The following is a 25,207-nucleotide window of genomic DNA, read 5'->3' on the forward strand; positions in this document are numbered from 1 at the left end:
GGTTTTCAACTACTGACATAGTTAGAGAGGAATAAATTCAATAATCTAAGTAAAACTGTCAGTTCAATGAAGGGAGGGATAAATTAGGAGGTTGGTATTAATATATACACACTACTATATATAAAGTTGGTAATGGACAGGAATTTAATATATAACACAAGGAACTCAATACTCTGTGATAACCTACATGGGAAAAGAAACTGGAAAACTATATATATATATATACATATATACACACATACACACACACATACACACAAGATCTGGAGCTGACTGTGGCTCAGATCATCAGCTCCTTATAGCAAAATTCAGGCTTAAACTGAAGAAAGTGGGAAAACCACTAGGCCATTCAGGTACAACTTAAATCAAATCCACTATGATTATACAGTAGAGGCGATGCATAGATTTAAGGGATTAGAGCTGGTAAGCCATGCATGAAGAACTATGGACAGAGGTTTGTAACATTGTTCAGGAGGCAGAGACCAAAACCATCCCAAAGAAAAAGAAGTTCAAGAAGGCATAATTGTCTTAGGAAACTTTACTGATACCTGAGGAAAGAAGAAAAGTGCAAAGCAAGGGAGAAAGGGAAAAGTATAATCAACTGAATGCAGAGTTCCAGAGAATAGCAAGGAGGGAAAAGAAGGCCTTTTTCAATGAACAAAGCAAAGAAATAGAGGGGGGAAAAAAAAAAAAAACAGAAGGAAAAGATTAGAGATCTTTTCAAGAAAATTGGAGATATCAAAGGAAAATTTCATGCAAAAATGGGCACAATAAAGACAGAAACAATAAAGACCTAACAGAAGCAGAAGAGATCAAGAAGAGATGAAAAGAATACACAGAATAACTCCACAAAAAAGGTCTTAATGACCCAGATAACCATGATGGTGTGGTCACTCACCTACAGCCAGACATCCTAGAGTGTGAAGTCAAGTGGGCCTTAGGAAGCAATGCTGCCAATAAAGCTAGGAGAGGTGATAGAATTCCTCTAAGTTATTTAAAATCCTAAAAGATGATGCTGTGAAAGTGCTGCACTCAATATGTCAGCAAATTTGGAAAACCCAGCAGTGGCCACAGGACTAGAAAAGGTCAATCTCCATCCATTTCCCATGAAGGACAGTAATAAAGAATGTTAGACTACTGGACAATTGCACTCACTTCCCATGCTAGTAAGGTTATACTCAAAATCCTTCAAGTTAGAATTCAGCAGTACTTGAATTGAAAGCTTCCAGATGTGCAAACGGGATTCTAAAAAGGCAGAGGAACCAGAGATCAAATTGCCAACATCTGTTGGATCATAGATAAGGCAAGGGAATTCCAGAAAGACATCTATTTCTGTTTTACTGACTCTTCTAAAGCCTTTGACTGTGTGGATCACTACAAACTGTGGAAAACTCTTAAAGAAATGGTAGTATCAGACCACCTGGTACTGTCCTGAGAAACCTGTATGCAGGTTATGAAGAAACAATTAGAACCTTACATGGAACAAATGATTGGTTCAAAATCAGGAACAGAGAATGACGGGGGTGTATATCATCACCCTGTTTATTTAACTTATATGCAGACTGCATGATGAGAAATGTTGGGTTGGATTCTTCACAAGCTGGAATCAAGATTCCCAGGAGAAATAACAACATTAAATAAATAGATGATATCATTCTAATGGCAGAAAGCAGAGAGGAACTAGAGAGCCTCTTGATGAGAATGGAAGAGGTGAGGGAAAAAGCTGGCTTAAAAGTCAATATTAAAAAAAAACTAAGATCACAGCATCTGGTCCCATCACTTCATGGCAAATAAAAGAGGAAAAGGTGGAAGCAGTGACTATTTCTCTCCTTGGGTTCTAAAACAACTGTGGATGGTGACTGCAGGGAAACAATGGACACACAGACATAACAGATTTGTGGGACACAGTGGGGCAAGGTGAGGGAGGGGCAGATTGAAAGGGTAACATTGAAACATAAACACTACCATATGCAGAATAGATAGTGGGAGTTTACTGTATGACACAGAGTGGAAAGTCCCATGGACGGAGAAGCTTGGTGCAGGCTACAGTCCATGGGGTCGCAAAGAGTTGGACATGACTGAGCGGCTTCACTTTCACTTTTCACTTTCACAGGGAGCTGAAATCTGGTGCTCTGTGAAACCTACAGTGGTCGGATGGTGTGGGAAGTGGGAGGGAGTTTCAAGGAGGGGGGCAGTATACAGATACCTGTTGCCGATTCATCTTGATGTAGAGCAGAAACTAACAATATTATAAAGCAATTAAACTCCAATTAAAAATATAATAAGGAAAAACTAAAAACAAAGATATTTTATATATTTTTTTATAAGAGCTGCTGAGTCAGAATTAAGTTCACTTTATTTTCAAAGTAATTCTAAGGCTAAGCATGTTAGGTTTGAAAACCAAGGGCAAAAGTTTAATACCTGGCTGCTGTACTTTCTAGCCACACGACTATGGCACATTGTTGAATGACACTTTGCATCAGATCCCTGTCTTCAAGACTGAGATAATGACAAGGTTGGCATGGAGATTTAATCTTTGATAATGGAAATGTACTTAGAATAGTGCCTACCATATTGTGAACGCTCAGTGAAGACTTGCTATATATTTCATATGTTTACTGCTGGCTTAGTGATGGTTGAGCAAAGAGATAACATGGGAAGGGCACAGAAAGCCACTAGACCATTCAGGTATGAGCTAAATCAAATCCCTTATGATTATACAGTGGAAGTGACAAATAGATTCAAGGTATTATCTGATAGGAAGAGTCCTGAAGAACTATGGACAGAGGTCTGTGACATTTTACAGGAGGCAGTGATCAAGACCATCCCCAAGAAAAAGAAATGCAAAAAGCAAAATGGTCTGAGGAGGCCTTAGGAATAGCTGTGAAAAGAAGATAAGCGAAACGTAAAGGAGAAAAGAAAAGATATACCCATTTCAATGTAGAGTTCCAAAGAATAGCAAGGAGAGATAAAAAAGTCTTCCTCAGTGATCAATGCAAAGAAAAAGAGGAAAACAATAGAATGAGAAAGACTAGCGATCTCTTCAAGAAAATTAGAGATACCAAGGGAACACTTCATGCAAAGACGGGCTCAATAAAGGACAAAAATGGTATGGATCTAACAGAAGCAGAAGATAAGAAGAGGTGGCAAGAATACACAGAAGAACTGTACAAAAAAGATCTTCTCAACCCAGATAATCATGGTGTAATCACTCACCTAGAGCCAGACATCCTGGAATGTGAAGTCAAGTGTGCCTTAGGAAGCATCACCATGAACAAAGCTAGTGGAGGTAATGGAATTCCACTTGAACTATTTCAAATCCTAAAAGATGCTGCTGTAAAAGTGCTGCACTCAATATTCCAGCAAAGTTGGAAAACTCAGCAGTGGCCATGGGACTGGAAAAGGCCAGTTTCATTCCAATCCCAAAGAAAGGCAATACCAAAGAATTCTCAAACTACTGCACAATTGCACACATCTCACAGGCTAGCAAAGTGATGCTCAAAATTTGCAAAGCCAGGCTTCAACAGTATGTGAACCATGAACTTCCAGATGTTCAAGCTGGATTTAGAAAGGGCAGAAGAACCAGAGATCAAATTGCCAGCATGAGTTGGATTATCAAAAAACCAAGAGAGTTCCAGAAAAACATCTGCTTTATTGACTATGCCAAAGCCTTTGACTGTGTGGAACACAACAAACTGTGGAAAATTCTTCAAGAGATGGGAATACAAGACCACCTGACCTGCCTCTTGAGAAATTTGTATGCAGGTCAAGAAGCAACAGTTAGAACTGGACATGGAACAACAGACTGGTTCCAAATAGGAAAAGGAGTACGTCAAGGCTGTATATTGTCACTCTGATTATATAACTTGTATGCAGAGTACATCATGAGAAATGCTGGGCTAGATGAAGTACAAGCCAGAATCAAGATTGCCAGGAGAAATATAAATAACCTCAGATATGCAGAGGACACCACCCTTATGGCAGAAAGCGAAGAAGAACTAAAGAGCCTCTTGATGAAAGCGAAAAAGAAGAGTCAAAAAGTTGGCTTAAAACTCAACATTCAGAAAACTAAGATCATGGCATCCGGTCCCTTCACTTCATGGCAAATAGTTGGGAAAACAGTGGAAACAGTAGCTGACTTTATATTTTTGGGCTCCAAAATCCCTGCAGATGATAACTGCAGTCATGAAATTAAAAGATGCTTGCTCCTTGGAAGAAAAGCTATGACCAATCTAGACAGCTTATTAAAAACCAGAGACATTACTTTGCCAACAAAGGTCCATCTAGTCAAGACTATGGTTTTTCCAGTAGTCATGTATGAATTTGAGAGTTGGACTATAAAGAAAGCTGAGCACTGAAGAATTGATGCTTTTGAACTGTGGTGTTGGAGAAGACTCATGAGAGTCCCTTAGACTGCAAGGAGATCTAACCAGACCATCCTAAAGCAAATCAGTCCTGAATATTCATTGGAAAGACTGATGCTAAAGCTGAAACTCCAAAGCTTTACCTATCTGATGCAGAGAACTGACTCATTTGAAAAGACCCAGATGCTGGGAAAGATTGAAGGTGTGAGGAGAGGGGGACAGCAGAGGATGAGATGGTTGGATGGCATCACTGACTCAATGGACATGAGTTTGAGTAAACTCCAGGAGATGGGATGAGATGGTTGGATGGCATCACTGAGTCAATGGACATGAGTTTGAGTAAACTCCAGGAGATGGTGATGACTGGGGAGGACTGGAGTGCTGCAGTCCATGGGGTCGTAAAGAGTTGGACACGATTGAGAGACTGAACTGAACTGAACTGAACTAAACCATCTCATCCTCTGTCACCCCTTTCCTCTCCTGTCCTCAATCTTTTCAAGAATCAGGGTTTTTTCCATGAGTTCACTCTTCACATCAGGTGGCCAAAGTATTTTGAAAAATACATTGAGGATGAATCCTTAGGCTGGTAACACATTAATTTTTCCAATTTGGAAAATTAGTAACATCTTTAGAAAGGCTCTCTGAGACTGAATTAAGTGACAACTTTTGAACTTTAAGGAAGGAGGGGGTTAAAAGAGAAAAGTAGCAGCAAACTTGATGCTGACTCCAGGTTATAAACAGAAATAAAAGGCAGTATAAATCTTTGAGAAGTTTGGCTGCCTACCACATTGGTTTTTGAATTGATTTTGGAAACCACATATCCTAAGGGTATTTAGGATTAGTAAATTCTCAGCATGAGTTTGCTCTTTGGGGAGAAACTAAATTATTTAACTTTAGGGATTTAAGATGCAAGATTCCAGGGAACTGAAGTCATAGTACTTTAAAGTCTGAACCCACATGAGGAGAACATGGAGAGCAGCCATCCTGATGGCGTACTTGGAAGGATAAGGTATAGATGTGCTAGAGTCTGTATAGTCCCTGTCATGTAGAACAGCCTGAAAAATATTAGTTTCTTTCTTCTGCGGGTATATAAGGAAATACTGAAATACTTATCAAATAATAATTTCTAAATAAGATAGGATATTGAAAGGAAATTAACAATGGCATTCTCCCTTATTTGATCTGAAGATGTAGTTCAGCTAGGTATGAATTCAAGGTTTTTTGCTAAAAGAATACTCTTTTCTTTTTTTTTTTCATTGTTATCTAATTCACATTTAAACAAATAGTGATATGACCCAGCAGCCTTTGTGGAAAAATAAGAATAAAATGTTGAACTTTCAGAACAAACCCCAAATGGTTCATTGACTCCATTTCACCATATGGAAAAAAATCACTTAACCTCCCAGTGTCAGTTTACCCATCTGTGAAATGAGAAGGATAATATTTTCTTATGGGGATGTTTTGAAAATTATTTTGCAAATGTAGTGGATGAAATTGTTGCAAGCATCACTGCTCTTTTTCCACGTCTTTGAAGAAGCAGACAGTATTATTTATGTACCGGTTGATAGTCAAATCGTCATCTGGGATGAACTATGTATATTTATTAACAGTTGTGTGCTTTTTATTACTTAAAGGATCTCCTCCCCTAGACTGCTCAGTTTATGCATTATGTCAATAGCTGGGCACCTGAGCAAAGTATCTTAAAAACAATTTGAACTTCATATTTATGAGCTGCTAATATGATATCTTTGGTAATTACTCCTTCCTTCTGTTTTAGCTCATGTTTTCTCTGATGCAGTTTTTCACCTCACCTCACTTCACAAGATTGATAGTTCTTCATGTTTCCCTGCTAGAGGTCACCTCTGAGCTGAAGGCAAAACACATCCCATTCTGGCTCCTGTTGACTTTCAAGTCAACTATCAAAGAATTTATTCCAGACATTGCCTAACCTCATTTTAAAAACTCCACCCTAAAGATTACAGGGAGATATCCTGGGGAGTTGCCATAGTGACTCAAAGAGGTTGGCATTGAGGAGACAAAGCTACTGATAGCAGATTTTTATACTTGATAGGCTTAATTATATAATGTGGTCACGAACTTCTGTGCCTGTGTCATTTAGGTCTGGAAAGAAATTTTCCCCTTCAGGCTCTTCTCTCTCTTACAGTGCCAATCAACAGGCTTCTTGGTAATAAGAATCTTTATGCCAGTAGCTCCAGTATAACCTCAAAGGGTGCTTGTAGTAATGACAGAACCATTACAAAACTAAAGAAGAAAAGGAAAATATATTTCCTGGGTGCTATTAAGTTATCATAATATTCTTGCATATGTAAATTATCCTTGACTTAATGAACTACCCTGCTCACATAATAGTATTTTAACCTGGCTTTAGACAGTCATTTTTTACTCATGTTGTTAATTGTTTCCAGACTTGGCAGAGTTCACCTCCAGATCATCTTGCTGAAGTGAAATTTATATATTATGTTTCTATGTGCATGAATTTTAACTATTAGAAGTGCTTTTACTAAGAAATGTTGTTACATGAATTAATAAATAATAAATTAGTATAACAAGAAGATAGAAAACTTGAATACATTCTAATAATATCCAAATTGCCAATGATCATTTATAGATATTTTTTCCTTGATTGCAAAAGGGATATATATTCATTGGAAAAAAAAATCAGAAAACTACAGAAAGAAACAAAAAAGAATATTATCTCTATCTCCTGGGCTAGAATAATCACTTTAAGATTTTGATGGATATTTTATAAGATGAACACCTGTTTTCTCCAACACATTTTGTGTTTCTAAAAACAGCTAAGTCTGCAAGAAACCCTGGTGTAAGAGGATTCTTCTTTTTTTAACTTTTTCTATCAGAAGTTGAATCTAACATTCTAATATCCATATTTTATACACTTTACTCAGAATTATAAAAGCTACAAGGGAAGTATTTAATGTATTTCTTCTGCTACTTTAAAGAGTTATATTCATCCAGAATTATTATCTTCAAAAATAGCCAGGTCTAGCAATAGCACCCCACTCCAGTACTCTTGCCTGGAAAATCCCATGGACAGAGGAGCATGGTAGGCTGCAGTCCAAGGGGTCGCTAGGAGTCAGACACTACTAAGCGACTTCACTTTCACTTTTCACTTTCATGCATTGGAGAAAGGAAATGGGAACCCATTCCAGTGTTCTTGCCTGGAGAATCCCAGGGATGGAGGAGCCTGGTGGGCTGCTGTCTATGGGGTCGCACAGAGTCGGACATGACTGAAGTGACTTAGCAGCAGCAGCAGCAGCAGCACCATATAATTAATGCAAAGCCAAGGGAAATTAATGATAATCACGTTACTATTTAAATATACATCTTTATGTGTGCCTAGGGGGAGAAGAAGGTTTTCTGGAGCGTGTGAAGGAATGTAAAGAAGTCCTAATAGTATATCACACTGTTGTCCTCTATTTAAAGGTTTTCAATTATCTTGCCTTTTTTCTAATGTATAGTTTTGCTGTTGTTGTTTGGTTGGTTTAAATTTTACTTGGAGTGAGAAGTTAAGTTCATGTAACTCTTGGAAAGTTAATCATTTTATAAGTTTCATTTAATCAACCTTTTCTTTAATCCCTTTTTAGGCAGCCAAGGGCAATTTCCACTCACACAGAATGTAACGGTTGTTGAAGGCGGAACTGCAATTTTGACCTGCAGGGTTGATCAAAATGATAACACCTCCCTCCAGTGGTCAAATCCAGCTCAACAGACTCTGTACTTTGATGACAAGAAAGGTGAATACATTTTCTTTTAAATGTTTTAATCATATTCTAAAATATCCTAATTATAATGAATTTATTTTTCTGAGATGATTCAAATTATTCCTTTTGATTACCAAACTGCTGATGCTTGTATTTAAACATGTTAAATATTAAATACTTTAGTTTGCAAGTCATAAACACTAAAGATAACCTATGTCAACTTTTTAATAAAATAAACAGTTCTAATTCTGTTTCAAAAATAGTTTTATATCTTCTCCTAACAATTATTTTCTCTCCAGATACCACATGCTTTTGTTCTCTTTTAGATGTTTTTTGTATAGATTGAATATTTTTTTCCTCACTCCTGGCAATAGGATGTGTTCTTTTTATTAACTTTAATTAAAATATTTAGAAAATACTATGTAACTTTGGCAAGTTTTTTTTTTTTTATTTTATTCTCATGAATTGAGTTTAAAGCTAAGAATTGTAAAAATGGTATTATTCAATAATAAGGTTAAGTCACTCCATGTTTCTAAAATAAACTGAAATTAAGAAGCTGTATTTACACACTGAGTTGGACTTAACTGGGCTTTCTAATTGGGTGATAGATTTTGATTAAGTGTTTTTAGAGAACTAAATCACATTACATTTTATAATTCTAGCAAACAACTAAAAGCATATACTTAATGTTTAAGCAGTTGTCCACTGTTATAAGCACTGGGAGAAAATTAGTTCAGGAACTGTAATGAAAATATGGATCTATTGCTTTAGATAAATATAAATATTTATATCCAAATATTCAACATCACCTTAATATCTTTATTCCTTATGTATGTATGTAGATAATAGTGAAATAATTTGAAATAGGATCCAATAATTGAAGTGTAGTCAAATTAGTTCAGTAAATGTGTCCATTTCACCTAAAATATAAATTCACTATATTTTGTGCATTTCTATACTTTCCCTCTTTGATGTACTTTAAATTTAAAATCAAATACTCTATTTTAACCTTTAGTATATGAAGGATTGGTTAAAAATCTAAGTAATTCAACAAATATATTTTGAGAGTTTCTTTGTACAAGGCATGAGAATTAGAGAACAGACATAAAATCCCTGCCCATAGAGGATATACAGTCCAGTGTGGAAGCCAGACAATTAAACAAGCACATGAACAAAATATATTTTAGAGTACATTGACAGGAGACAATTGTTCTCTTTCTCTCTCTCTCTCTAGACAGCTGGTTAGCTAAAATAGATAATACATACATCTACAGAAGGAGAGGGAGAGAATGAGATTAATATTTAGAAATTGGCACAAGTGATTGTTGAAGCTGGCCAGTCTGAAATCTGCATGGTAGGACAGTAGACTGGAGACTCAGGGAAGAGTTACATTGCAGCTCAAGTCTGAAGGCAGTCTAGAGGGAAATCTCTTCTTCAGGGAACCTCAGTTGGTTTTTTTTTGTTTGTTTTTATTTTACTCTGAAGGCCTTATACTGATTGAATGAGGCCCACCTGCATTTTGCAGAGTGATGTGCTTTACTCAAAGTCTACTGATTGCAATGTAATCTCATCTAAAAATACCTTCACAGCAATAACGGGACTGGTATTTGACCAAACATCTGGATATTGTGGCCTAATGAGTTGACACATAAACTTAACTATGAGAAAGGGTTAGGAATACTAGCATTTCTGTAGAACTTTAATATTTATAAAGGGTTTCTATTTTTCTGTCTGAAAGACAGAACAGTTATCATTAAGGGCTATTTTCACAGAGATGTGGAAGGGAGGGGTTAAAGTTCTCACAGCTATGTGAGATTTAAAGACAGTATCATGACAAATATTGTGACTTAAATATTGACTAGACTTAAAGCCAATAATGTGATGCCATCTTCATGTTTTGTTTTGAGTGTTTGATGTGTAATCATTCGTGTTTAACAGAGACTTCCAGTCATAGAGTTTGTTCTTTTTTTTTTTTTAGTATTTAGGGATATCTTTAAATGTCTGGAAATGGATTTTTAAACATCTATATGCTAAACAGTTAATATAGCAATAATAATATAAATTGAATCCTTATTACTATTATTGATTACTTAATTATTCTGATTAAGATGTTTTTATTACATTGTGAAAAATTTTAATCCTGCTTTATGAGACTGTAAAGTGACTTTTTTTCACAACTTGAGAAATAGCTAAGGAATATCTAATTTGATATTTTTAAGCCTTTTAAAAATATGTCATTCAAGGATTAAGTTAATTTTATGGATTAATTAACTGTTTCAAAAAAATTATGTATAATCCACATAATTTAGTTTATACTTCAGCTATATTCAGTGGAAATAAAAGCTGTATAAATAGAAAATAAAACTTAAAGTTCTCTTTTGATTTCATTTTTTCTAGCAAAAATATATTTAAGTTTTATCATACTAATATTATGTAAGCTTTATGGTTTGATCATAAATTCCTAGTGCTTTGTGGATGGAAAAGGCACATCTATATATACATGAAAAGAAAGTTCTAGTGTTTATTTCAGTTCTTCATGGTGGTGTTTAAAGGAATTTTTTGTTGTTTTAAATCAAGTGATCTATGTTGCTTTCCAGAATGAAGCTCTATTAGTTAAAAATTCAAATACATAAGTCACCAGACATATACAAGCATTTAGCAGCTTCTTTGTGCTCATGGCAGTGATTGATTACAAGTATTTGTAAACAAATATTTCAGACATATGTGCCCAAATATAAAAAGACTCTAGTTTTAATGAAACCTCTCATTCGCCCAATGATATAACACAAAAGAAAATGTTTGGGAGACAAGATACTGTTAGGGATGCTCATGGAACGATTAAACATATAGTACACTATTTAATTTATCAACTTGATTATATGTACATATTTTAACTGGATTTTCCTGGTGGCTCAATGGTAAAGAATCCACCTGCCAGTGCAGAAGATATAGGTTGGTGCCTGGGTCAGAAAAATTCTGTGGAGAAGGAAATGGCAACCCACCCCAGTATTCTTGCCTGGGAAATCTCATGGACAGAAAGGCCTAGTGGATTATAGTCCACGGGGTCACACAGGAATCAGACACAACTTAGTGACTAAATAGCAACAATAACATATTTAAACTAGTATAAAAATATATTAATTTAAGAATATTGCTTTTTTACACCCCTGCATTTAATGAAATAATCTTGTTTAGCAGTACTTTTGAAAAAGTATAAGATACTGTCAATGAGAAATAAGTTTCAATCAACTGTATTTTTTTAACACTAGGACAGTTTTTTTGTTGTGCATTCATCCTGCAGAATTATAATAATGATTTCCATTATGTAACAACTTATTGTACTGCTTTTTAAGATCTTTGAGAATCATGTGTACAGTGACATCTATAATTGTGAGGTCAAATCCTCAGGCGCAAAACCAAAATCTATATGAAATGTCATTGCTTCCTCTTTTAGTAATTCTATAAAATATTCTCTATAGATTGTCTAAAATAAGCATTGATTCAGAGTATTTCAAGTTAATGCAACTTTCCTGTGGAAAATGGAGAGCAACTTGTAATACAGATTTGCAAAGACTTTGTTTCCAGGAAGCTCCTTTTTTCTGAAGGACAGTCCAGGTGATAAAAACCCATCATGGTATATCTGGGATATTTAGCAATATTCCTATATCTTTACACTGCTACAAAATACACCTGATCATATGAATTGTTGAAGCATTCTTATTTTTCTTTTATATTTGCTTAACGAATTAGATTTATGCTGAAAAAAGCCTCTGTGTGTGCATTTGTGTGTGTGTGTATGTGTGTAGTATAATAGGTTTCTATTTATGTTGTTAGACTTTTTCTATTTCCATTGTGGGTTTACCGTCAGTTGCAACAGAATAGCAGAAAGTATTGAATAAAGCAACCTTTCATGAATGACAAACTAACATGCCTGTTCCTTCACAAGTCCTTGATTCGGTTCCTTGTAATATTGTAGTGGAAGGGATCCTTGATAGTGATGTCCCTCAAGTGCAAGGGTTTGAAAATAAAAGTGTTTTTTGAAGATTTCATATCACAATTTCCACATACTGTCTTTTTGTCTGCAGACAAACGTGCTAAATTTTGCCAGTCTAAGTGTAGAAGTTAAGCATTGGTTAGCGTGACTAGAGCAACCCATATGTCTTGTGCAAGTTACAACTGCTCAGGAGAACAATAGAGAAAATGAAAGCGTCTGTGTCACTGATTGCACCAGCTTCTACAGGTGGCTGCCACTGTTAATGGCTTTATCCATAGCTCTGTTCTTATTTCTGTCTCATATTTTGTTGCCAGTTGTTCTCAGGAGCTTTCCAAACAGTCTTTCAGGCATATGCAGTATCACAGAGTTTTAATTGTGTCTCAAATGATTATAAAATACAGCTGAGGTTGAGAAGCGTTGGGTTTAGTAACTCAGTTCTCACCAGAGTTCTGTATCCCTGAGCTTTAATTTCTGTACTGACATGGAGTAATGAGAAGGACGGAGGAAAGGGACAGAGGGAGGGAAAGAGGAAGGAGGAAGTGGGCGAGTTAGTCAGCACAACAACACATGTGCTTCTCATTGATATTGCTGTTGCCACTGTAAGAACCAGAAGGCATGATGAGTAGCCTTTCCTGCTACACAGGTCTCTGACTCTTCTGGCTGTGGGGTTTGAACAAGGATCTCAAGACAGTGACCCGTTGGTTCAATTAAAACTAGAAAACCCTTCCTTGTTTACTTGGAATTATTAGCTAAAGAAAAGCATGCTGTGAGTGGGCAATTGATGATCTGCTAAAGGAGAATTAAGCTGAACTCCTTTTCTTAGTTTTTCTCAAGGTGGTTGAATGTGAATATTCAGGACTTTCTTCACAAGGGAGATAAATGTCCGGGGGGTAATTGGCTAAGTGAAGCTAATATTACAATATATCTTATTCAGGTAAAATAAAGAGGGCAGTGATCTGAGGCTTTTGCTACTTTGAGAACATTTATTATGTGATATGTAAATATTCTATTTATAACTGGAGAAATTGAGTAACATTCAAGGAAAATTTGTCTACAGACATTCTGCTAATGACTGGTGGTGAAGGAATTTGAATCTAGGTGAAGTCTATGTTAGTTTTAACTAGAATGCCCCAGAGAACAAAGGTATCCCAGCACCAGGTCACTTTAAGTATAACCCAAGTGGCTTCTGCCATTGATCTTAGCAGCTGCCTTTTAGTTAAGAACAGCAGTTACTCCCAACTGTTGAAGATGTACATACAGTAAGACCGAGAGATGCAGTATAGTCAACACTGCCCAATAGGACTTTCTGCAATGATGGCAGTGTTCTATATCTGTACAGAACAATTCTGTAGCCAGTGTCATGTGTGGATACTTGTCAATTTTAAAATAATTAAAATTTTGTGTTTTTTAGTCACATTAGCTGTATTTCAAGTACTGAAAAACCATGTGTATTTACTATTTTGGAAAGCACAGCTCTAGACAATGATTCACTCTTTAGATGCCAAAATAGACCTTGCCCATGTCCAGCCTTGGCTGCAGAATATGCATTTTTCAACTGAGAAAACCACAAGTCATCATAAAAACGAATCAAATATTAAGTAAATGAAATTTTGCTGTTTAAATTGCACAGATTTAATGGGGACATTAAAAGAAAAGAGATGGGAATATAGACGACCTGAACCTGCCTCTTGAGAAACCTGTATGCAGGTCAGGAAGCAACAGTTAGAACTGGACATAAACAACAGAGTGGTTCCAAATAGGGGAAGTCATACGTCAAGGCTGTATATTGTCATCCTGCTTATTTAACCTATATGCAGAGTACATCATGAGAAATGCTGGATGAAGCACAAGCTGGAATCAAGATTCCTGGGAGAAATATCAATAACCTCAGATATGCAGATGAAAACACCCTTATGGCAGAAAGTGAAGAACTAAAGTGTTGAAAGAGGAGAGTGAAAAAGTTGGCTTAAAACTCAACATTCAGGAAACTAAGATCATGGCATCCAGTCCCACCACTTCATGGCAAATAGATGGGGAAACAGTGTAAACAGTGGCTGACTTTATTTTTGGGGGCTCCAAAATCCCTGCAGATGGTGATTGCAGCCATGAAATTAAGACTCTTACTCCTTGGAAGGAAAGTTATTACCAACCTAGATAGCATATTAAAAAGTGGAGACATTACTTTGTCAACAAAGGTCCATCTAGTCAAGGCTATGGTTTTACCAGGGGTCAAGTATGGATGTGAGAGTTGGGCTATAAACAGGGCTGAGCACCAAAGAATTGATGCTTTTGAACTGTGGTGTTGGAGAAGACTCTTGAGAGTCTCTTGGACTGCAAGGTGATCCAACCAGTCCATCCTAAGGGAAATCGATCCTGGGTGTTTTTTGGAAGGACTGATGTTAAAGCTGAAACTCCAGTGGTTTGGTCACCTGATGCAAAGAGCTGATTCATTTGAAAAGATCCTGATGCTGGGAAAGACTGAAGGCAGGAAAAGAAGGGGACAACAGAGGATGAGATGGTTGGATGGCATCACCGACTCAATGGACATGAGTTTGAGTAAACTCCAGGAGTTGGTGATAGACAGGGAAGCCTGGCATGCTGCGGTTCATGGGGTTGCAAACAGTCAGACACGACTGAGTGACTGAACTGAACTGAATGGGGACATTGTAGCAAAGGAGACAGGAATCAGATTTGACTCCTAATTCTGCTTCTGACACCAACCAGCAGAGAAATAAGAGGGGATTATCAGCACCGCCACCAAATTAGATGTATTGGTCTTTGGATCAGAACTGCATCTTTAATATTTTCTCCATCTACTTTGTTTGCACCTGAAAACCAGAAATCATTAACCTATGAAGTAGATATTTAGTTACAATTACATTTCATGTCTGCATAGTTTTTATATGAAGTTTTTTTTTTTTTTTCTGTAACACTTAAAGCCTGCACATTTAAATAAAAATAAAAATCAAGAGGAAAAATTATAGGTTCTTAGGGATCAGAGGGACTTAGATCAAATGTTGTCACATATTCTGTCCCTCATCTGTTTCTTTTTACACGAAGTTTACTGTTCTGTTATAAACAGTAGGTAAGCATTTGGAATAGAGTGGGTATAGGGAGACAGAGGGTCCTTCCCTGGTAGCTTAGCTGGTCAAGAATTCGCCTGCAATGCAGGAGACCCCAGTTCGATTCCTGGGTTGGGAAGATACCCTGGAGAAGGGATAGTCTACCCACTGCAGTGTTCTTGGGCTTCCCTGGTGGCTCAGATGGTAGAGAATCCACCTGCAATGGCGGAGAACTGGGTTCAATTCCTGAGCTTGGAAGATCCCCTGGAGGAGGGCATGGCAACCCACTCCGTATTCTTGCTTGGAGAATCCCCATGGACCAAGGTACCTCGTGGGCTACATGCAAAGAGTCAGAAACAACTGAGCAACTAAGCATAGCACAGGGAGATAGGGAGAGTAGGGAGCTGAGTTCACTGAAACTTTACATTAATACTCTGTGATATTTGGCAATAGAAATAAAAAAAAATCAATTAGATCATTGTGTCTGTTTCTCTGCAGGTGTGGAAAAAAAAACAATTGAAGTAGTACAATCAGATCACTTAATGTTTAGGAAAGAACACTTCAATTCCATTTTATTATTGACAGGAAATACTTTGTACAAACACCCCCAGGAGTATATGCATTTAACAGACATATCTCTGTGTGCTTGTATGTGTTTTTATATAAAAATGTAAAATGCATACCTGTTTGTGATATTTCTTTTTACAGTAGTTTTGCTTTTTTGAATTATACTTCAATGATTCTCAAAAATATCTTGAAAGAAATTTTATTCCTGAATGAGTGAAAATAAATTTTATTAAGGGTATAGCCAAAAAATATGCTGGTGTTAATTTTCTAATTATTCTGCTGATAATTTTACATTAATACTGGGGATGATGGGAGAGGAGTAACATGAATAAGATATCCTAGAACAAGCAGTAATAAAGAGAATAAAAATGAGATGAACCTAAAATAATGATACAAGTTCTCCTGCCTCCATGCCAACCAGTGCCATCTGAGTGTCTTTCCCCACAACTAGTTTCAATCAATATGACAGCCTTGAAAACAGCAAATATTAAACTCTGTAAATCAGATATTTAAGTGGTCAATTTTACCCTTCCTTTTGCTTTCTTAAATAAAATCAAATATGATGTATAAGTTACAATAAAGACATGAAATCAGTGATGACAACTTACAGTTGCACAAGGCAACTTTTAAATAACTTCAGTGTAATTAACTTTTCTCCTTGGATCTACAATGACCTATATAGTCAATATTCCCATTTTGTATATGAAGAAACTGAGGTTTACAGATTTGAATGACTCTAGTAGTAAGCACGAAGAAGGCAATGGCACCCCACTCCAGTACTCTTGCCTGGAAAATTCCATGGACAGAGGAGCCTGGTGGGCTGCAGTCCATGGGATCGCTAAGAGTCGGACACGACTGAGCGACTTCACTTTCACTTTTCACTTTCATGCATTGGAGGAGGAAATGGCAACCCACTCCAGTGTTCTTGCCTGGAGAATCCCAGGGACCGGGGAGCCTGGTGGGCTGCAGTCCATGGGGTCGCTAAGAGTCGGACACGACTGAAGTGACTTAGCAGCAGCAGCAGCAGCAGTAGTAAGCAACAAAATGATGATAAGACATGAACTTTTTAAAGTGAAGCTTAATTCACTTCATGATATATCATACTATGAGGACTTCATTTTATTGCTTTTTGAATTTTATCGTTTTTTACTTTTCTTATGAAATTATCACTTCTTTTAGGTCTTTACTCCAAAGTCATCATCTCAATGATAGATCTGAACACATCATTCTCATAGTTAATAATTTTATTTGTATTAGCAGATGTGCTAGCAAATGCATCCGCATTAAATTAGTAGGAATCCAGTTCCCACTAGGAAATAAATGATACACTTGAGTTAATGAAGTATGGAACACACTGTTTACAGATGTGCAGCCATAATTAAGGAAACTCATCAAGATGATACACCACCCAGGAACCAGTAACAGTGGGAAACCGTCCTACCCTTGGGTCTGAAAGGGCGACAGAGAGAACTAAAGCTAAGTTTTGGAAAGAAGGCTTCTGGTTAGAAGCTGAGACTGTTTAGGAAGGAGCGATGTGTGGAAATACATAAATTGACTTCTCTTTCCTCCTACCCTTTGATCTGACTTCCACAGGCTGAGCCCAGTTGGAAAACACAGGTCAAGGGATCCTAGGTAGTTTAGTCTCCCAGAGCAAAGAGCAGAGTAAGTAATGGATCTGAAATGATAAGCAGAAAGTAGCCAGCACAATTTACCAAATATAAATAGATATTTCTCCCTCTCCAATTTTCAGTAAAGATAATTTCCATCAAAAACATGTGCCACTCTATGTTCACAAATACTTTCCATTGAATTGCTTCATTTTGAGAGAAATAAGTTGCAACAGTGCAGTACCCTCGCAAAACACAGTTTTTCAATGCTATATTCCTCAGATTTAACATATATGTTAAAGTGTATGCTATGAGATTTTTTAAAGAAATAACTTGCTTTCACTTAATCTACTAATAATAAAGCCATCACTATAAATTCTCACTAAGCATAAGCAAAATTTCAATTGTATATTATATGATTACTATCTTCATCTCTCTATACTCAAGTCTCAACATTGTTAAGAAAAACATAAAAATAATCATGTGCATTATCAGTTCAGTTCAGTCACTCATTCATGTCCAACCCTTTGCGACCCCATGAACCACAACACTCCAGGCCTCCCTGTCCATCACCAACTCCCGGAGTTTACCCAAATTCATGTCCATCGAGTTGGTGATGCCATCCAACCATCTCATCCTCTGTCATTCCCTTCTCCTCCTGCCCTCAATTTTTCCCAGCATCAGGGCCTTTTCAAATTAGTCAGCTCTTTGAATCAGGTGGCCAAAGTATTGGAGTTTCAGCTTCAACCTCAATCCTTCCAATGAACACCCAGGACTGATATCCTTTAGGATGGACTAGTTGGATCTCCTTGCAACTATACACTATAAATTGTATTCATTTTGTGATATCTGTATCAAGATTTTTGACATTCAAAGCCACAAGTATGTATCTGAAAGTGTTCAGCAAATTTTAATTTGAGCATTTTATGATTCAGCATAATTTTCATACTTATTATTACATTTTAGATAAATTAGGTTCCACTAATATTACTAATTTTTATAATACTTTTGTTTTTGACCACTCTTCGCAGCTTGTGGAATCTTAATTCCCAGGCCAGGGATTAAATCCATGCCCTCAGTAGTGAAAGCATAGAGTCCTAACCACTGGACAGTCAGTGAATTCCCTGTAATGATTTTATTTTAAAATAAAGAAAAATTTACTGCAAATAAATCAAGTGCCTCTGTGAAAATAACTAAATTCCTGAATTAAGTCCTTTTAGTTTTTGCACATTACTGTTCACTTTTTTTTAGCAAAACCTCATAAAAACGAACTATGTGCTACCTTTTTCTGTATTTTCCAAGTCTCCTGTAAATGTGTTACCATAGTTTCATAATTTAAAAAATATTAATTAAAAAAAACTCATAAAGAGAAATGTTATTTCTACAACACTGAACTATTTTATTCCACTTTCTGATGATTAACTTGTATATTTACTTAATCTTTCATTCAGCAAATATTTGCTGACTATCTACTGTGTGATAGGCACTATATTAGGTGGTTTGTAGTTACTGTAGCTCATTGATTTTTGAGGAGTCTATTCTACATTGAACAGAGCTACTTGAAAGATACCTTGACCTGATTAAAATTTGATATCCTTTCTCTACTAATCATGTATGCTTCTGGGAACATATTTTATATATATATATATTATATATAATATATATATATATATAATCCTGGTAAGACATACAGAGTCAGCACATAGTCAGCAAACTATCTGGGGAATGCCACTTTTTACGTCATGATAGTAGAAGTTGGATGATGCCTAGAGCTAGACTGGGTGGATAGCCACCACCATTGTGCCATGAATTTCCATCTCCCAAAACACTTTATAAAATGTAAACAATGACCAACCACTTTATTGGTAATTGCCTTGATGTCTTTTGTGATATTTTAGATCCTCAGTTTTGGGAATCAATAGTCATTAAAGAAAGAAGACTGTTAGGTAAATGTTCTTAATGGGTAAATATCTAAGCATGTGCTGTGCTGTGTGCTTAGTCACTCAGTTGTGTCTGACTCATTGTGATCCCATGGATCACCCACCAAGCTTATATTTAAAAAAGATTTCCAAGTCACAATTTCAGTTCTATTCTGTGAATATTAGTAAAATAGTGCTGTGTCCCAGGAATTATGCTGGGCACTAGGACTACTAAAATAAATAAAACATGGATTTTGCCCTTAAGGAGCAAGTTGTTATATATCATCTCTACATTGGAATGGTGGAGTATATAGAGGAAAAGTAAGGGCTTCTGTGGTGATTCAGATGGTAAAGAATCCACCCGCAATGCAGGAAACCTGGCTTCAATCCCTGGGTTGGGAAGATTTCCTGGAGGAAGGCATAGCAACCCACTCGTATTTTTGCTTGAAGAATCCCCATGGACAGAGATGCCTGGCAGGCTACAGTCCATGGGGTTGCAAAGAGTCAGACACAACTGAGAGACTAAGCACAGCACACCAAAACAAGCTGTCATATATCATCTATATATTGGAACAGTGGAGTATATAGAGGAAAAGTACTAGGTAAAGCATTTTAGAGATAGACAAATGTAATTCTACTTGTTGCATAATAAGCCTCATTGTAGAGGATACAAGACACCCAAATAACTGGTAAAAATACCATATATGAACCTAGGAAAAAGATGTGACTTGAAAATACATATGATTAAAAACATACTTTTTTGATAAAATTATTTTTTAAAGAAACAACTGTAAATAAACTAGAAATACTATGTGCTATTTGTCTAATTTAGGAGGTAACAATGTGCTGTGCATGGACCTGATTTCCTTGTGATATATTGATATGGTCTCTATGTTAAATAGCTTTTTTATGAGGATTAGCACAGAGAGTATGGAGAACTTAAGATATTTGTAAGTTTCAAAATAGCATTAGTGTTATAGCTCCTTAGTAAGTATAAGAAAATCTGAACAGGATCAAAAATAATGTCTGTAATGTATATGTTTAATTTTATTTATGACTACATAATTTTTATTCATACCAATATAATTCTATTTTAAATAAAATGTAGTGTTTAAAGCTTAACTATTTAAAATTTTAGTGCATTTTTTCGTTTTGTATTTTTTTTAATATTTTACATCAGACTTTGAAAGAGTCATACCATTCTATGATGGATCTACATTGCTGAAATAGTGTTTTAATTGAGGCTGCTCTGTTCTTGTTTTAAGTTCCTAGGAGAGAGAAATTAATTGGTTTAGCTTATCCTATATTCTTCTACTGTGCTTTAAGGTATAACCAGGGGTGTGTGGCCAGTGAGCCCAGGAATCACAATAATTTATATCACTCAATGACATTCAATGACAGGCCCATTCAATAATAGGCCTACTCAATAGGTTCAATATATAGAATCTATGCAGAATTCGTCTTTGTAGCATATTTATGTGAAAATAATTGCAGCTTGAAGTTGAGAATTAATTAAAAAAAAAAACAAAAAAACGAATTTCAACATTATTACTTGGATTTTCCTAGTAAGTGCAGTCTCTTTTTAATCCCAAGGAGCTTTTTTTTATAAGTAATTTGGAAATGTTGGTCTAAGTACCAAAAAGTAGAAATAAGAACACACAGTATTTCATTAATGATGGAAAAGTGAAAGAGTTAGTCACTCAGTCCTATTCAACTCTTTGCAACTCCATGGACTGTAGCTCACCAGGCTCCTCTGTCCATGGAATTCTCCAGGAAGAATACTGAAGTGGGTAGCCATTCCCTTCTCCAGGAGATCTTCTTAATCCAGGAATCAAACCTGGGTTTCCTGTATTGATAGTAATGCTAATTAAAATACTATTAAATTATGAATTTGTTGTGGTTAAAAAGTTACTATGATCTTTTCAATTTATTCACTTGGTTTTATTCAACTATTTTAGTTATTTCCTATATTTATAAATACTAATATTTCTCCTGCTCCATGACTCCTCAGGTAACATTTTTCTGCTATTCAAACAAAATAATGCAATTTAGAAATACTTTTTTCCTGAATAAATATTTTTAATATATTGTTTGCATTGTGTGAGTATTAAGAGTTATAAATTAGAGTACTCTACTTTCCTTAATTTATAATTTTTTAGTCCCAGCAGTCTCTTGTAAGCAATCCTTGGAAACAGCAGTAGATGAACATTTTGCAGCTCTGTGAAATGTAGGAGGCAGTGGTATTTTAGTACTGGGGTGTGGGTGATTGTAAGAATTAAGTCTTCTGGTTTTACAACTATTTATATTGAGGCTAGTAGGTGGACTCAAGTAAAAGTGGAAAATGGGGGTGGGGAATGCTGACTGATTGGTGTGCACATTCTACAGTACTCACTTTTACACTTTAGAAAGAATGGTTGTAATTTAGAAAGAATGATAGTAGTATGAATATAGATGTTATATATTGTGCTTGGATTTCAAAACTTTCTTATATGTACAGCCCACCTTGTCTTTTAATGCTGAAAATTGCACGGTATGAGATTGAATGGGCTATTTTCTAAATCATGAATTATTATAAAAAATATCTTTTAGGAACCAGAACTGTGTTCTCCTATGGAGATGATAATAGGTTATTAGTCATGTATTTCTTTGTAACTTAAAATCTTACCTTACAAACATTTGCAAACATTATAGATGGGTTGGATGCTTGAGGTTTACATGCCTGGTAGTCAGCCGCATTTGGATTCTAGTTTCATTATGGATTTGTATGTGATCTTGAAACAACCTTGAGAAAATACATAAACCAATCTTGGTTCCAGCTCGTAGGTCTCTTGAGGCCAATGAGTTGTGAGGGGCCACCTGCTTCTATGTCCAGTTGTAATGGCAGAAACTCTTTTCAGAGGTTTTCTTTGTGTGTATTTGTGTGTGGTTTGAGATGTTTGAAAATCGATACTGCAACATCGAACAAAATAAAAAGCCAAACAAAAGTCTGCCAAATGTCATAAGCACTTTCTAACAGGAAATTGAGATCTTAAACACTACTTTCAGACTGAGAGTGACTGTGAATGGGTAAATACCCGAAGCAGGCCTTTTAGTTACTGAGACATACAGCAGAGACTCTGTATTTAAATGGTAATATTTAGCTTCCCCATTTCCTAGGTGCTGTAACTATGGGGAAGGTGAAATGCAATGAAGGTTTCTAATATGGAAGCTGTGTCATTATCCTCAGGGCTTTGGGGAAAAGAATACAAGTAATGATGAGAGAATGTAGGATAAAAAGAGCTCTCTCCCTGCCCTTCTTGGCTCACTTCTGTTATTTTTTTAGTTGATTTACAATGTTATATTAGTTTCAGATGTACAACATAGTGATTCAGTATTTTTATAGATTATCCTTCATTTAAAGTTATAAAATATTGGCTGCTTTCCCTGTACTGTACAATATATCCTGGTAGCTTACTTATTTACATATATATATATATTTTCTCCATACCTTCTCAAAATCTTTTTATTTAATATATGATTATAGTCAATTAACAATGAAGTAATAGTTTCAGGTGGACAGCAAAGGGACTCAGCCATACATATACATGTATGCATTCTCCCACAAACTCCCATCCCATTCAGGCTGCCACATAACATCAAGCAGAGTTCCCTATGTAGCTTATTTACCTTACACATAATAGTCTGTGTCTCTGCCTCACTTCTTTTTATGTTGAGTGTGAGCTCTCATGGTGTGAGATTTTTATAAAGATCTGAAAAGGCTATTTCACGTGCAGAGCTGCCACTGAGTCCACGTGACCAAGAGTAGCATGGAGCTAGCATGAAAACCAATTCTTGTGCCCCAGCACTGGCTGCTACTTGAACTGATGTCTTTGCCTCCTTTTGTATACTGATTAGTTTTCTAGCAAATAAAAATGCACATTTCTATTTTGTTTATTACCTCCTTACTAGTTCTAATAGTGGTTTGAACTTCTTTGGGGGGTTCTCATTATAGTAGCCTGTGTTGTCTACAAATAACTGCTTCTGACTTTTCAATAGCTACAGCTCTACTTTTGTTTCCTGCCTTAGCATATCAGATGTAGCATGCATCCTTTTAAAATTAGGGAAATAAGAAAAAAAATCAGTACTTTATGTACAACTGTGGGAAGGGAGGCTTTGAGTAAGAAAGGTAAAAGGAGAATGAAAATGATTTTAGCAGCCAAGGTGTAATACGATGATGACCTGAAACAAAAAGAGAGCTAAGGTAATAGAGAGAAAGAATATATTTGAAAGGTATTCAAGCAAGGAATTGACTAGGCTTGGTCAACCAAAAATTAATTTCTAGTCTTTCAAACCAGGAGCAAAGAAGTCTAATTTTGAGTAGTCACATGATTGATTATATTACTAATCTACCACCATCTATTTATGTCAGAGGAGGTGTGACAGAGAAAATTAATTTTAATTCTCAGCTTCTAAGGGATACTAAGATTGTCAATTCAAAATAAATTAATAGACATCCATTTAAAATGTCTTTACAATTTGACCCTATAGGCACCTTAAGTGTAATTAAGATTCATCCATTCATTCAATAACACATACTGAGCTACTTTTTGCCAGAAGTTGTTCTAGGCTTTTTGAATATAGTAGAGAACAAAACGGGCAAAACTCTGCCCTTGTGTAACTTACATTCAAGTGGGAGAAAAATGACAATAAGTAAAAGAAGTAAGTACATATGTAGTTTGTCCAAGGGTGATGTATTCTACATTTTATTTTAAAGAATAAAATTTAAGAAAAGGGAGCAATGAAGTGCCATTTTAAATAAGGTATGAGGGAATGCCTCATTAAGGAAGTGACATCGGAGTAAACACCCAAGACAGAGTAAAGATCTAGACGTGCCAACACTTCTGGGGATAGAGAGTAATGCAGAGGAGCATCTAGAATGGGTGTTCTCTGGATATATTTGAAGAAGATCTCAGCCAGAGTGTGCAGATCAGAGTGAACACGTAGAATAGAAGAAATGAGGGCAGAAAGATAAGGATATAGGAAGTGTGAGCAAGTGGGGGCATTGAAGGATGGCTTTATCTCTGATTAAAATGAGAAACCATTGAAGGTTGTTGAACAGAGCTAGAAGGTATGAGGTGAGCATACGAACATTTTAATAGTATCACTCTAGCTATTATGGGGAATATAGACTATGGCGATAAGGGATGGGATGAGAAGCAGAGAGACCAGTTAGGAAACTATTGCAAATAAACCAGGTAAAAGATAAAGTTGATTTAAACTGAAGAGATAAAAATGAATATGATGAGAATAAGCGGAATTCTCTGTGTACTTTTAAAGTATTTTGACTAGCGAGTGGCCAGAATGTGGGGTAGAAGAGTGAAAGAGAATTCACGTATGACTTCAAGGGTTTTGATTTGAACACATGGGATAATTTGAAAAGGAGATGGGCAGGATTGCAAGGAATAGGGGTAATGACTATATTGAGATAGGTTCTGATTTGGCCCTGTTACATTTGAGCTTATTACACATACAAGAGTGGTTATATAGTAAGCAGTTGGGCATATGAGTTTAGAGTCCAGTGACTGATTCAAGTTGAAGATCTTAAACACTGAATATGTATATGTCATCAGAATGGATGGTTTACCAAGAGAGTCTAGGGAAGAGTAGTCCAAGAAATGAACATGGGAATCCGCCACTAACAACAGGTTAAGGAGGTGAGACAAAAAAAAGCATTTGAATCATTAATTTAAATATATATGTATATATATATTTTAAGTTTACAAAAAAACTTTCCCTATATTATGGCATTTGGCCTATGGAATGATTCTGAAAAGCACGTAGTGATAGGACAGAAATTTGATTAACATTTAATGGTTGCAAACATTCCAACTTGCATTTACTTCCTTTCATGATTATTTACATTATATACATGCCCAGAAAATAAAATGATGCTATTGTGGTTCTCTGCATATGTC

General features: G+C 36.0%; 1 protein-coding gene across 3 annotated transcripts in view; it reads left to right on the plus strand.

Moving 5' to 3' along the window:
* CADM2 (cell adhesion molecule 2) overlaps nt 1–25,207 on the plus strand; it is a 1,274,389-nt gene that overhangs the window by 979,871 nt on the left and 269,311 nt on the right. For all 3 annotated transcript variants that reach the window (XM_070786560.1, XM_070786570.1, XM_070786566.1), the window contains one exon: nt 7,988–8,137. In XM_070786560.1, coding sequence (XP_070642661.1) covers nt 7,988–8,137 — 150 coding nt within the window. The remainder of the gene's footprint in view (nt 1–7,987; nt 8,138–25,207) is intronic.

The sequence above is a fragment of the Bos indicus genome, chromosome 1 (assembly GCF_029378745.1).
Source record: "Bos indicus isolate NIAB-ARS_2022 breed Sahiwal x Tharparkar chromosome 1, NIAB-ARS_B.indTharparkar_mat_pri_1.0, whole genome shotgun sequence".
Taxonomy (NCBI): Eukaryota; Metazoa; Chordata; class Mammalia; order Artiodactyla; family Bovidae; genus Bos; species Bos indicus.